Raw genomic sequence first — 15,798 nt, 5'->3', positions numbered from 1 at the left:
ATAATTTAACCCTGGATATAATAAGACATAGCTTTGAGTCTGTATATCCAGCAACTCTAGTTGATTCAGTGCTCTCTCTTTATCCCCTCTTCAAGGATTGAGGGGGGCATGGTCAATTCCTACTAGAGCTGTAAAAGAAATGGAACTGTCCGCATGTTTATCCATATAATATTTGACCATAGCATAGTCACAGTTTTGAACCTTAGCTGCATACAGTATTTAGGCTCACTAAGGCGGTCCTGTAAGCACCGTTTAGTGCGGCCAATAATAAAAAGCATCACGAGAACAAGACGGTATATAAATAACATGCATAGTTTTACAGTTTATAAAATGTCTCGTTGTGTATACCTGCTGTGTTCTAGGATGGGTGAAGCCTTTACATTTCACCACAATGTCACACTGCTTACAGTGGCCACACTGAAACGTTCCATTAGGAACTTTAGGGAGCCATGTGGCTCTTTCCTCAGCTGGTAAGTGGCTGTGTACTAATATGTCTCCTAGAGTAGGAGCTCTCCTGAAGGAGCACACTGGGAGCTCTGGAAATACTTCTTTCAGAGTTTCATCACACTTGTTCCAGTTCCACTTGATAATGTTGCGCATAGCGGGAGCCTCTGTACTGTATCTAGTGCAGAAGTACACCTGGTCCTTCTTAGGGCTAGTGGTGGGCTTCCTGGTTAACAGTGATTGGCGTTCTAGGGTGCTGGCCTCAGAGAGAGCTGAATCTAGGATCTTAGGGGAGTAGTTGCGCTCCCCGAAGCGGGCATACATCTCTCTGCTCTGGGTTTCAAAATCCCTGTCATTGTCACAAATCCTACGGAGCCTTTGGAATTGTCCAAACGGTATATTCTCAATCAGACTATCTGGATGGAAACTATTAGCATGGAGTATGGTGTCTTTTTGTGTGTATCTATGATAAATAGAAGTGTGTAAATAGCCCCCATCATCTTTACTGATTGTGAGGTCTAGGAAGTTGATTTGATTTCTATCGTATTCTAAAGACAGTTCCACATTGCTATTTGTGCTGTTCATATAACTATCAGGGGCGGGGCTAGGGGTGGCTACTTGGGCTCAAGCCCTGAATGTTTTCTGAAAAGCCCCGAATCTACTTTAAAAAAAAAACGTAGTGTCTTATATAATAAGCCGGGAGGGATGGAAGCAACGACTTGATGTAGAAGTCCACATACTTCAAAATGGGCTCTGTGAGGGAGTCATTTCCAGAGATGACAGGTCTTCCTGGTGGATTTGTGAGGCTCTTATGGACTTTGGGCAACATGTAGAAAGATGGTATACTGGGATTGGGGTTAAAAAGGAACTTAAACTCATGTTCTGCTTTAGAGAGCAGCTCTTTTAGTTCACCCGTTAGTGTCACTAGGGTATTCCTGGCTAAGGGGAGATAATATGTAGGGTCCCGTAGCTGTCGATAAGCTTCCTTGGTGTATTGTTCAATACCCCAAACCACAACTCCTACACCTTTGTCCGCTCTTTTGATCACTATGTTTTTGTTGTCAGATCATTCGTTCAGTGCTTCACGTTCTACCTTTGTCAGGTTATGTTTACTAGAGGTTTTGCTTTTAGCATAATCATATCATAACTAACTTTCTTCTCAAAAGTGTTCAGTGTGGGATTCTGCACCTTGGGACAGAAGTGAGACTGAGGTTTGAAGGGGGTGGGGCGGTGGCTATCTACACCGGACTGAGTAGGAGTGGCCGGTGTGGGAGATGCCACATGATAAAGTAGTAGTTTAATAGTCTTATAGTAGTTTAATAGTAGTTTAATAGTAGTAGTCTAATAGTAGTAGTTTAATAGTAATAGGTTAATAGTAGTTTAATAGTAGTCGTTTAATAGTAGTAGTCTAATAGTAGTAGTTTAATAGTAGTCAAGTAGTAGTCTAATAGTAGTAGTTTAATAGTAGTAGTTTAATAGTACTCGTCTAATAGAAGTAGTCGAATAGTGCTGGCCTAAATGTTAGAGCAATGAAGTCAGAAAGAAACACTTATCTCTAAATAAAGGCACAATAACAGTAGACCTGCAGAAAAGAATACTGAATAAAACAGTTACTTTGAAATAACCACTGCACATACAGTATACAACATGCAACATATACTCTAGCTTTGAAATAACCACTGCACATACAGTATACAACATATACTCTAGCTTTGAAATAACCACTGCACATACAGTATACAACATATACTCTAGCTTTGAAATAACCACTGCACATACAGTATACAACATATACTCTAGCTTTGAAATAACCACTGCACATACAGTATACAACATATACTCTAGCTTTGAAATAACCACTGCACATACAGTATACAACATGCAACATATACTCTAGCTTTGAAATAACCACGGCACATATACTCTAGCTTTGTGGTTCTCAACTGGTGGGTCACGACCCAATTAGGGGTCATGACAGTAACTGTCACAGCTCATTCCAGCATTTGTAAACGACTTAATATGTTAAGGAGACAGGAGGGCCCTGAGGCTAGAGAACCAGCTCAGACCCACTGCTCCAGCTTACACGACTACAACCCTTTACACACATCATGTATACGTGCCCAGCTGCACATGATCCATATTAGTGTGCATCTCATCTAAAATGCATGGTGTTCTTGCGTGAATGCATTGTTGGATCACATTAAGGCTTCGTCCGACTCCCACTTGGGTTAATGAAATCCCACCCCTGGCTGAGCAGGACTGCTGTATGCGTGGCTTCACGGAGGGAAATTAACCCCCGGTGGACCTCGTCTCTCCGCCCCCAAACCAAACCAAACCCACCTCCTCCTCCTCGTTTGTATCCGAGCTGGATTTACTCAAACTGCTTGCGCGGCAAATGTTCAACATCGCTTGCGCTTCAGGGACACGTGAACGAAGATGGAATAAAAGCAGAGACGGTCACAGAAGTACACCGGCCTCGGCACTCCAAGGCTGTTTTATTTGGCTGGAATTATATTACAGTACAGTGAAGCGTATGCACAAAGAAACTCAATTGGACACTATTGCTTTGTTCTATGCCGATGAGACACAACACATAGGAATATTGATAGAAAGTTTGCTTATATATATAATATATATATATATATATAGTACATTAGTGACAGTGTTTTACAATACTTACATCTGATTTCCCGATATTTACAGCAATGCTATTAAAAAATAGCAACACATATATTTACAGTACCCTTTTATACATGTAATAGTTCATTAAAGGGGAATGCCACATTATAAGAGCTCACACAAACATTACATGGCACCGTACAAGTCAGAGTCCCATTCTAGTCTATGGAGAAACCCCAGATTTTTACTTCCCAGTAACATCCCCGATTGGAGGGTTCTCTCTCTGATTTCTAGCTTCAGGAGAGAGTGGTGTGTGTTCACAAATACTGACTGAACTGTCCTGGGGCACAGGAATAGCATGTGTACATTTTTAAATGGGCGGCATTTCCCTTTAAGGCTTTGATGGAAGGGGGGGGGGGGGCACAAACAAACCCACCCATCATGTATTCAAAGTGTAGAATTCTCAACATAAATATGTTGAGACCCTTTATAATACATATCATATATATTTGTCAAATTGAATGTGATAACTTGGTATAGTTACCGCAAACAAATGAGACCATTGCCGAGACGATTAGTAGCCTTCTCACACTTTTGTTTCTCAAAGTGGAGACTACATTTCCCATAAATCCTGTTGCTTCCTGTTGCAAAGAGCATGTTGCTTCTAGACTTCGCAAGCGTGTTCCTCATCTTGAAAAAAACAAACAAAGAAAAACACACAAAGATCTGGCTCCTTTCTCCCGTCAAAAAATGAATGAATGTTTTAATTGACCATATGTCAGCAATTTGATCCTTTACAGGGCATTTTGAGATTGAGAGGTAACGGTGACATTTTATAGGAGGAATATATCTCTTGCTAATTAGCCTATTTTGAAGAACCACACTGTGGTCGGACACTACAGGCCAGAATGCACTGAGGCTGGTGATGTCAGTGGAACTGTGCTGTAATGCTAAGCTTATGAAATCTCTTTTTAACGGTATTACTGTCAGTTTGTTTATTATTAAATTAGAACCCAACATAATTGCGCCTTTGCAGAAACGATAGCTTTGCGGACAGTAACGTATCCGTCAGGTACAAAAGTGCACCCTATCACAACTTATCTTTCCCGCCAAAATGGACACAAAAGTGGCGTAATCGGAATACGGTATCAACAAAATAAATGTTTAAATGTATTAAAAACGGATGTAGACAAACAGAGGCAACAGATCAATGTAGCAGCAGCCTAAGTCGATATTAGAAGTATCATTTAAAGTATTTTAATAACCCTTTCCATTTCCGGCATAAAAGTATGCATTCTAGACAATGTTTTTGTATTACTGTTCAATTCTCATTCACCCCTCAAACCACTGACCGCTAAAGGTTAGGTTAACCCTTTCACTACCACACTACCAAATGGTTAACCCTTTCACTGTGACAATACAGAAGGTTAACCCTTTCACTGCCACACAACAAAGGGTTAACCCTTTCACTACCGCACTACATACGGTTAACCCTTTCACTACCACACTACAGACAGTTAACCGTCTGTAGTGTGGTAGTGAAAGGTTAACCTTCTGTAGTGTGGTAGTGAAAGGGTTAAAGTGGTATTTGCTCCAGTTATGTCCTCTCGAGGTTGGCAGGCTTCAAAATGGAAGTAAATTGGAGTAAACAGGCATTAGACAGCGTTTACTCACAAACTACAACTTTAGGACAAAACAAAACAGATATAATCATGCCAAAGACTACCAAGTCCAAGAAATAGTCATTACAGTTTAGTTTTAGATGTAATATTAAATATCCAGGTCAGGAAATGGGGAAACATCGTGCAGCTGAATGAGGAAAATAGAGTAAGACTGAAAGCAAACAGAACTTTTCGCTCAATGGCGGCCAGTGTTGAAAAGTAATTGCTTGACTTAACTTGATGCAGTAACAAAACAAACGTTTCAAACAATGTAGGCGTTCTGTCGACCAATAGCAACCAATGTCTGCTGCGTTTTCCACCAAAAGTGGGTGTGCCTATGAAAAAAAACGAAGTACCCTGATTTGCCGGTCTGATGAATGAAGATATACGTAGATATTGAAAAAACCTAAAGCAATCCAGCAGGGTTCCCGCCAAATTGTACCCAGAGACACACAATACACAGACACCTCTGAAGGTTACATCTTTTTTTTTTCTTAACTAAAACAATCTATCAAAATTACATCAACAATTATTTCTCAATGTTAGAATTCTACACATGCTCAAAAAAAGCGGTTTACAATAACTTTACCACTGCGCTATTTCAGCAGGTCAGCTAGCAGTTGTGAGTTGACATGATGTTCTTTATGATTCGTTTTTTCCCTTTAACTACTTATTGGTGGTGTCATGGCTGTTTATGGCTTACACACATTCTTATGAAGTCAGAATAAATATATTTATATATGTGTGTAAAATGAGTAAATGAATAAGGAATAATAAAGAATACATGTGTTCATGTTTTGTCTGTGGAACATCAGACAGTGTTGAGGTTACAAATTGCATATAACCATAAGGGTACCCTTTTACTGTAGTGGGCTCAAATAATAATGATTAAAGGGGCACTATATGTGACATGTTTCAGACACTAAATCGCACCTGCATCAGACCACACGGGCCACCTCTTAGGAGGAAAAGGTTTCCGAGCAAGCCGCCATGTTGTGCACGCACACCCCCCGGAACCGTGGCGCACGCCTGGTTAACGGAATTCAGACCAAACTGTCAAACTAGGCATTGCAGATCAAATATGAATTCAGATCCATCAATTGCATATCCTATTTGTCACTTAAAATGTTGTTACACGTATTTTAGTGAACCGTTTAGGTGGAAACATTTTAATAGTTGTACTTACTTCATTGATCCCAATAAATATGAATTTTGAGCCACTGATTGAAAGAATTTGGACAAAGCCGCTTCCAGTGGCAGCCATGATAACCGGTATTGCTATTTCATCAGTTCTTTGGAATGCTGGCCGTCCAAAATATTGGATTTGGTCTTGTTATGTTATGTGGAGTTGACACATAATTTAGCTGCTAGGAAAAAGGTACTCCTTGCCATTTGGAGTGATCATACGTGGGAGAGAAACAACCAAGACGGCAATCAAGGAACACATCTTTAAAGGTCCCCTCCACTCAAACAACTGTTTTTATACAGTCAACTCCTCTTGGAGGCATGACTTACAGAGTGTTAATTGTGCAGAACTTGTCACCAGAGTGCCCTTTACACATTCTTCTGACGCAACTAATCCTGCAAACCTATATTGCCTAACTGGCCACACTGTCAACCGGGAAACGCTCACTGCTATCGTGAAATGCTAACATGAAACTAGTATTATAAGTTGTTCAGTGAATCTCTTACTGTAGTTAAAACACGATTGTGTAAGCTAATAAGTGTTGTGTTTGGGTGAAACACCATTTAGGTGGTGGTTATCCGGCTTGGGGGAAGACGTTCATAGATCCCTGCATTCTTAATGAGGGAAAAGGTGTAGGGATGCTGCTAAACCATTATTTTTTTTGGAAAAACTATACCAAACCAATTGATATTTAATATACAGTACAACATGTTTTGTACCTGTGTTTTTGTCTTATTCATCCATTGGCTTATCTGTATTTTGTGTGTTTACCATTTTAACTCATTCAGAGCCAGCGATTATCCCCATCCCTGTAGTCAATGGGCCATGCTTTATAAGATAGGCATTTTAACTGTGCGTCACGATGTTTGCAGAGCTATACAGTATCTCTATTCTATATTATAGCTATGGAGACAATACTATGGCTCATTTGACAGTCACTATCTCTCGTCCAACATGTAAAAAAGAGTAAAACATTTTCATGTATATGTTCGCATGTTATCCCGTGGTGAATATTGTATAGTTTCAGAGTGATCCGGGCTAATTCCTGGAAGCTGAGTTATGGAGCGCCATGTGCATTCTGCGAAAGTCGTTCGCTTTTCTCGCCTGGACACGATATTATTTCCAAATCAAAGGTATATAATAGGTATTATGTTTCATCATGAAGGCATCAAAGGGGGGGGGGTCGTTTTGTGATGCTCTGATCGTCAGTAACGGCATACGTTTTGAATACTACATACATTGATCGTTGTGATCGATGTGAAATCATTGTATGATCAAAGTAGGATCGATGTCATATAGTCCTTACCTTTGCTAGGAGGTATTGCAAAAATTATATTCCAATTGTCTGATCGTGATTTCCAGTATTGATGTCCATCGGGTCCCTGACATGAAATGGGACAAACTATGCATGAAGTGTGCTGGACGTGTTCCAAGTGGCTCGAATGAAGCCTTACACTTGCCCGGGTATCATTTCTCCGCCCGGATGTAACAGTGTGAAATAAGGTTTCAAAGGGTAGGTGATACTGCCACCTAGCAGGATTCAGCCGGCATTGCAATCTCGGGGTCTCAGAATGAGTCCCAATGATACACAGAGGTCCGTGAGACTGTATAGAATAAAAAAAATCGAAATAAAATAAAAAAAGGATCTAAAAACTAGTTAAGTCGTTATTAGCGCTCAACAGTTGGCGGGCAATAACGAGTAAACTCGTGATTGGCGCTGATTGAGTTAATATACCTGCAAAGTTCTCATCAACGTTGTAAATGAGAACTTGCTCTCAATTAAATGAAGAGATTGAAATAAAAAATTCAAAACTTCAATACAGGTGCTGAAAAATAAAAGATTTAAATTACAGTTTCTTCTGGAAAAAAAGAACGTAAAAGAAACACATTCCACAGACTCAAGGAAAATTGTATAAAATTGATGAAAAGATAAAAAAAAATATATCAATGATCATAAACTTAGCAATAGTGAGATCCACAAGAGCTCTGGGTCAAGAGTTAGTCTAGTCACGTTGGCTGAAGTGTCACATGCTGCATGATAAATGTTGTTTACATGTACAAGTTCAATTTAACTGAAGCACTGTTTTAAATTACAATGTAAATCTGATGATGATCAAACCTGGGCCAAACAGCTCAATTACAATCCTTAGTAATTACTTAGTGTTGGCTTTGGTCTGCCTGTTGTAGCAGATGGATGGGGTTTACACTTTGGGGAATATTATAATCCTTAGTGTAATTTGGTGGCCAGCACTTATTAGGAGGGTTATAGTAGATTATAATATTAGGAAGGTTATAATATATCATAGAAACAATTGATGTGGCGCAATGTGCAAAACATTTCTATAGTGTTATAGAGACAGAATAAGATTTTAGGATGATTTGTAATTCTTAAAAATGCATGTCGTTGAAATAATAAAAATCTACTTAAAACATCGACCTCTAGGAAACATAAAAACAAACATAAAAAAACTGCAGATTCAAAAATACATTTTGTGAAAAGAGCTTTTCAAGTGTTACTCCGAATAACTCGTTTTAACAGAGTACACACACAAACACAACATGTGTTGTTCTTGTTGAAAAGTTGAAGATTCGTGTTATTTCTTTTTCAATAGTGCCTTTCAGTGTAGTTGATGTATAGTTTGTTCGTTGAGTGTACTATCCATTCAATGCTTAAGGCATGAATTGAAGTGTAACAAAAAGTTTAATATTTATGGAGGTGAAGGTATAAGTCAAGCTTCAGAAGGATTGGTCTATATAACTGATATATATATATATATACCTAACTCTTTAAAGGTGCTATAGATAACATTTTATATAGAGTAAACATAAAAAAAATACATCAGAGCTTTTAGAAATGTGCGGAATAAAAGTATTGCTTCTGCCCCCCCCCCAAATAATTATTGATTAAAGAATTATAAAAAAAAAATTGCGGGTCCAAAATTAATGTTATATCCGCTCCCTACTTCCCATGTCCCCACATGGGAACCTGTTTGGATCAATTACATGCTGGTGCTCTACTACTACATCTAGTGGCTGAATGTTATCTGCAGCACCTTTAAGATAAAGTGTGCAAGACCATCATACGAGAAAGGAAAAGTTTGTTTTGTTTTTACTACAACTTACATAGTTGTTCCTGCTCTGTGCACGAGTATCTGACGTTGATTTCATCTTTCATATAAATAATACTCATATAAACTGTTGTAGTTTGAGCCGTCGATGAGGTCCACTGATCAACACAGCACTTAAACCGTCCGGAAAGGGTGAACCACACGTTCGACCCCAAAAAGAAAATCGATATTGGCTTGTGAGGTAGTTCAATACCTTGATTAAAACATCAAAACTAAAATGAAGCAAACAATTATTTCATCAAAAGGAAATCCCTAAAATATGTAACTGTTTAAGTCGGCACGTTATCAACCTATCAGGGAGTATATCTACAAGAGTAGAGGAATCATCATTAAGCACGAGAAGAAATAAAAGGGTGGAAATAGTAGCATTCTAAGAAAAATACTTTTGCCTCAATTTCACATTTTCTACTGGGAGCTATTTAACCTGATGTAGCCCATAATAAAGACGTGTAGTTGAGCCTAAGGTCTTGCATTTATTATTTTCTTTTTGGGGGAGTGCTGCTATTTCCATAAATGTATTTGTATTTGTAATAAAGTCTAGTAGCTGAGCGCCTGTGAGCCAAGCAGCCGGTTAGAGGAAGTGCACCTGCTCTGTATTCCATAGAACTCCATTTCGCTGCATTATTAAAATGGAATAAGAATAAATTGCAATAAGATAATGATCAGATTTGTGACTGAGCTGACATTCTGCATGTTCTGTACCTCGGCCAAACCACCACCACCGCAAGGTGATCACCGCAAGTCCTCCGAACGCCACGTTGATCAAACCTGGTACTCGATTTGTTCAAAATGGCTGAAGAATAAAAACAGCTAAACAGGCTAGCCGTGCTACTGTGGTCGGAGGGTTTCCAGGATCCAGTGATTCCCTCCCTCCGCCCCCCAACTGTCATTTTCCCTCCATTATTGGATCATGAAGGAGGGGAAGGTCTCTTGTTGCAGCTTGTTTCCGCTGCGAGCGATGATCTGCTCCATGGCCACGTAGGTCCCCGCCACGAAGCCGACCAGACCCACCAGGCTGATGGCGGCGTTCTTGACGAACACCCACGGCGACAGACCCTCCGTGTGATAGGTTATTATCTCGAGGAGGGGCGGGAAGATGAGCGCCAGGAAGCTGCTGCTGACCGAACCGACCAATGAGATCACCAGGTCCAGCTCGGGGATGAGGATGGCCAGGGCACCTGGGAGGGGAGACAGGAGAGGATGGTTGGTGCGTGAGTGTGTGTGTGTGTGTGTGTGTGTGCCTTGTGCGGTGCTGGGCAATATGTATTGTTTATCGTTTTTTATGTCTTAATTAATCATAAGATTAAATATTACGACATTAACATGACTTCTGGATCATTTGAGAATATTGATCGAAAATGATAATTGAAATAATTGAATAAGGACAATTAAGCAGATGTGATCATATACTGGTAGTGAAACAAGTTAAGTGTATTAAACAGTTATCTCCAACCACGCGTTGTGATTGGACGAGAGACATTCCATGAGTTCTTAGAACTGCCCAATAGGAAATGGGGCCTTGCATAGCAACGGACAACTGTTGTTGGTGGAGGACCAAAACAAAGCTTAACCTGAAATTTGAAAGGATTATGTAAAAAAATTTATAAAAGTAATAACATTACTTATAGGTCAAGCTATATGGTGGTTCCTTGGCAGCTCTAATCTTTGGGTCGGGATATGATCACCTCAAGGTCTAAGATAACAGTTAAGAAAATGAAAAATATTTGTCAAAACCCCTCAGAGCAGCAAATAAATTCTTAAACTTTTTCATCTCGGGAGCTCAAATGAGAAATGTAACTTTCTTGCCCAGAGACTCACTGAATCACATTATTAATCTTTTCATCGGGCGCCCTGGTGGATCCCCATCCTGGGGCGCAAGCGATGTCATCGTAACATCCTGGGTTTGAATCCGGCCTAAGATCTTTGTGGCATGTCATCCCCCTTCTCTCTACCCCCGATTTCCTGTCACTCACTGTCCTATCCAATAAAGCAGAAAGGCTCTAAACAATATCTTTTAAAAAGGAAAGATTTAATCTCGTCACGTGGAGACCCAAGAGCAACAGGCCGTGACCCTTTTAGCACGGAGAGAAAACATGACATCATCGTTTTATGTTACCGAGAAAGAACTATGACCAACTTTGAAACAGTAAACCTGCACTTATGCAACTTTTCCATGGAGAAATATCACTTCTCCAGCAATATTGGTTTTGGTGGAGCTAGAGAAAAATACAGAAAGCCCAAAAATAAATAGAATAAAAAGAAAAGAAAAGAGTCTTCAGAAGATGATCGATGACTCATCGACCACAGCCAACATATACCAGCATTCGGTTCGGCGGCTTGTGTCAATTTCCCTTCATTGTACTTTTCAAGCGTTCAGAAGATACATAACTGCGCTGCCGTCTGGTCACAGAGCGGCCCTGAACACCAGCAGAGGACGGGTCCAGTCTGGTCACAGAGTGGCCCTGAACACCAGCAGAGGACGGGTCCAGTCTGGTCACAGAGCGGCCCTGAACACCAGCAGAGGACGGGTCCAGTCTGGTCACAGAGCGGCCCTGAACACCAGCAGAGGACGGGTCCAGTCTGGTCACAGAGTGGCCCTGAACACCAGCAGAGGACGGGTCCAGTCTGGTCACAGAGCGGCCCTGAACACCAGCAGAGGACGGGTCCAGTCTGGTCACAGAGCGGCCCTGAACACCAGCAGAGGACGGGTCCAGTCTGGTCACAGAGCGGCCCTGAACACCAGCAGAGGACGGGTCCAGTCTGGTCACAGAGCGGCCCTGAACACCAGCAGAGGACGGGTCCAGTCTGGTCACAGAGCGGCCCTGAACACCAGCAGAGGACGGGTCCAGTCTGGTCACACAGTGGCCCTGAACACCAGCAGAGGACGGGTCCAGTCTGGTCACAGAGCGGCCCTGAACACCAGCAGAGGACGGGTCCAGTCTGGTCACAGAGCGGCCCTGAACACCAGCAGAGGACGGGTCCAGTCTGGTCACAGAGCGGCCCTGAACACCAGCAGAGGACGGGTGCAGTTGTAGCCCCGACGTTCTGGTGGAAGTTGCTCAGCGCTGGGACACAATGATACATCTTACAACGTGACTCGTCCCTCCAGTCGTAGCGGAGAAGCAATATCTGAGGGTTTCTATGACGACACAGACCTTATAGGAAAAGGCCAAACTGTGTGCAGTTGAAAGCTGATAGAAGGGGTGTGGCTGAGTTGTGTGTATCAGTGTTGTAGTCCAGTCGCTAAATCTCAAGTCCGAGTCGAGTCTCGAGTCCCCAGGTGTTAGAGACTCCGACTCCAAGTCCGAGTCACCAAAGAAGAGCCCGAGTCGAGTCCCCATTACCCTAGTCCGAGTCCGAGTCCAAGTCATCAAGGTTGAGTCCACTCCACTCTGGCAGTCAAAGAGCTGACGTACAAATAAGAAAAAGGTCTACATTAAACATAAATGACACAGCGGTCACCGTTTCAAAAGGGAGTTTATTTACTTTGTGATACAAAAACAATTGTATTCATCAATTAACAAGTCCGAGTCCGAGTCTGCACCTTCCGAGTCCGAATGCAGTCGACGCTCGAGTCCAAGTCCGGGTCACCAGTGCTCAAGTCGAGTTACGAGTCCTGAAAACCAGTCCAGGACTGGAGTACCACAACGCTGGTGTGTAGTGTGAGTACTGTTCTGACAGCAGCACCTGTCTTCCATTAGAGCGCTCATCACACAGAGGCTCTGTGTACGTGTCCCGCCTGCTGGGAACTGAGTTGGCGGCGTGAGTGAAGTATCTGCCAACCAATCAAATCAGCACGCTGATGTAGAGCAGTGGCTCTCATCTCAATCTGGGGGTTGCAAGATGATACACCATCATGTTTATAGCTTTTTGGTATAGATGGTATAGCTCCCCCTTGAAACATTAATCGAGTTAAATAGCCTTTCAAATGTGATATAAAAACCAATTATTTCACACCAAAGTTCACCAGTCTGTCTACGTAGGGCTGGGCGATATAACGATAACGATAATTATCGCGATATATTTTAATAATCGATATCGGAAAAAATATATATAGAAAAAAATATATAGAATTTTTTTTTGTGACCTGCAACAGGGCAGTTTTAAAACCAGAGACAGTGGACAGACTTGTCTTTCTTGCCTGCAACTTAAAGTAATGGCTTTGCTTGTCCAAATGACAATACTGACCAAATTGAGATTTATTTTTCTCTTGTCCATTTATTTTGTTTGCTTTCTAATTTAAAATACAGTTTGAAACCGTCTGTAGGCTATGTGTGCTAGCAGAGCTAGACTCCAGTCACGAGTCACGGTGCACATGTGCGGTGGTTTGTCCACCAAAAAAGCTCCAAAAGATAGAAAAGAAACGAGCAGAGCCAGAACTGTTCAACTCCTCTGGAGCCACAGCCAGCAGAGAAGCCAGTTTACTTTCGCTTTCAAACCAGCTGCAGCCAGAACTGGAGTGTGCGGGGCTGTAACACTAAAGATGGCGGCAACGACAAAGAATTGCTGCAAAATAAACATACATCTGTTGTTAAAATTTTTTTTTAAATAAATAAAGAATTTATACTTATAACAATATCGATAATATCGAATACAGAGTGATATGATATTGTTATCGATATCGTTATCGCAATATCATTTTTGGCCATATCGCCCAGCCCTATGTCTACGCCTCACTATGTTGGGGGGGGGGGGGGGCGTGATCGTGAAGAGGCACCCATCCGTGTTCAGGGGTCGCAAACCAAAAAGGTTGAAAACCAGCGATCACTGAGAACCACTTAAGAGCACAATAGGCCGCCTACCCTTTGGGTCAAATGGAAGCTACGCTTTCCAGCTCGCTAGAACCGGGAGGGAGGTCTAAGTCACTGAGACAAATGGCCCGAGCCTGGAATGGATTAGCATTTTAGACAAAAGGGACAAAGAAGGGCAGATAGACCGTGAAATAAAAAAAATAAAGAGAGAAAAATGTCTCGAGGAGGAAGGAGGCGGATTAGCAATGAGATGAATGTAGGATCACAAGTGAGGGAGGAGGAGGAGGAGGAGGAGGAGGAGGAGGAGGAGGAGGAGGAGGAGGAGGGGAGAGAGTTGATGGAGATGGATGAGGTCAGAGAGAGTGCGGGGACGAAGCGAGCGGAGACACCCGGTGAGAAAGTGATTGCGATGACTGTTCTTCGCGTGCCGGTGAGGCGGGGGGAGTGGCCACGCCGCGAGCGACTCGTCTTCATCTGTTGCCAATGGCGACGGGTGTAAACAGCGCCCGGGCACAGCTGTGCCGAGACGCAAAATAACAAAACAAAGTGCCTGCCCATCGCGCTGCGCTGGCACACCAACAAACCGCTCGCTCGCTCGCCTCCCCCTCCCCCGCCCCGGTACACTCTGCGGGAGATTTTAAATCTTGGAAAATTCACAAACAAATCCCAGGCCTGCGCACGTGCACACACACACACACACACACACACACACACACACACACACACACACACACACACACACACACAGACACACGCACATGGGCATGTGCACAATCCACACTTGCCCTATGCGTCTGCCTGTTTAACTTCACACAAACACAGGCCCACGCTCTCTCTCTCTGACGGGGGACTGGTCTTCGCCCCGCGTGCCTCACTCTCTTGTCACTTACCATCTTCTCCGTGACGCGCGGAGGAGGAGGCCGCGCTCTTGTTCGCCCCGTGCGTCTGACACGCATTACCAGGCGCGGGATAAAAGAAAACTCTTTGAACCGTAATCAATGGCTCGGCGCTGTGTGTTCAACAGAGTCTGTCAAATTAACCTACTGGGGGCGATGGCAAGGTCGAGCTTTCATGTGACAAGTCCGGCTTGAAGAGCACCTCCTCGCCGCCCCACGCTCCGGGGAGGGGGACCTGTCACTTCACCCAAAGAGCACCTCCTCGCCCACCGCTCCGGGGAGGGGGACCTGTCACTTCACCCAAAGAGCACCTCCTCGCCCACCGCTCCGGGGAGGGGGACCTGTCACTTCACCCAGAGAGAAAGAAAGGGGCGCCTTGCTGTACAAGAGCTCCTCTCTCCACACGGCATTTGAAGAGAGAGAGAGAGGCAGAGAGAGAGAGGGAGAGAGAGGGAGAGGGGGAGAGAGGCAGAGAGAGAGAGATGGAGAGAGAGAGAGGGGGAGAGAGAGAGAGGCAGAGAGAGAGAGAGAGAGGGGGAGAGAGAGAGAGAGAGAGAGAGAGAGAGAGAGAGAGAGAGAGAGAGAGAGAGAGAGAGAGAGAGAGAGAGAGAGAGAGAGAGAGAGAGAGAGAGAGAGAGAGGGGAGAGGGGGATAGAGCGGGAGGGAGAGATGGATAGAGAGAGAGAGAGGGAGGGATGGAGATGGAGAGAGGGAGACAGAGATGGAGATGGAGAGAGAGAGAGAGAGAGGGAGGGAGAGAGGGAGAGAGGGAGAGAGAGAGAAGGAGAGATGGAGAGAGAAAGAGAGGGAGAGATGGAGAGAGATGGAGAGAGAGAGAGAGAGAGAGAGAGAGAGGGAGAGAGAGAGAGAGAGAGAGAGAGAGAGAGAGAGAGAGAGAGAGAGAGAGGCAGAGGGAGAGAGAGAGAGTGGTAGAGAGTCTGCCGAGCCTTCATACAAAGATCTACTACAAAGCCAGGAGAAGCTAAAGGCTGATGGACGTCCCCCGAGAGGGGCAGGCAGGACGCGGATCATCAGGCGGCTTCAAACAGGGCTGAGGAGGAGACGCCGGCAGCACACTGATTTGGGCGGAGCGACCGACCTCCTACCTACTGG

At 43.3% G+C, this 15,798-nt stretch overlaps 1 protein-coding gene across 1 annotated transcript in view; it reads right to left on the bottom strand.

Moving 5' to 3' along the window:
• Nucleotides 1-3,794: 3,794 nt before the first annotated feature.
• slc36a1 (solute carrier family 36 member 1) overlaps nt 3,795-15,798 on the bottom strand; it is a 181,519-nt gene continuing 169,515 nt past the window's right edge. The window contains 1 exon segment of the mRNA XM_084331234.1: nt 3,795-10,216. Coding sequence (XP_084187360.1) covers nt 9,939-10,216 — 278 coding nt within the window. The 3' untranslated portion in view covers nt 3,795-9,938.

Source organism: Notolepis coatsorum (assembly GCF_963971535.1).
Source record: "Notolepis coatsorum genome assembly, chromosome: 16".
Taxonomy (NCBI): Eukaryota; Metazoa; Chordata; class Actinopteri; order Aulopiformes; family Paralepididae; genus Notolepis; species Notolepis coatsorum.
The sequence above is the reverse complement of the archived record's forward strand: the minus strand, read 5'-3'. Positions and strand labels throughout refer to the sequence as shown.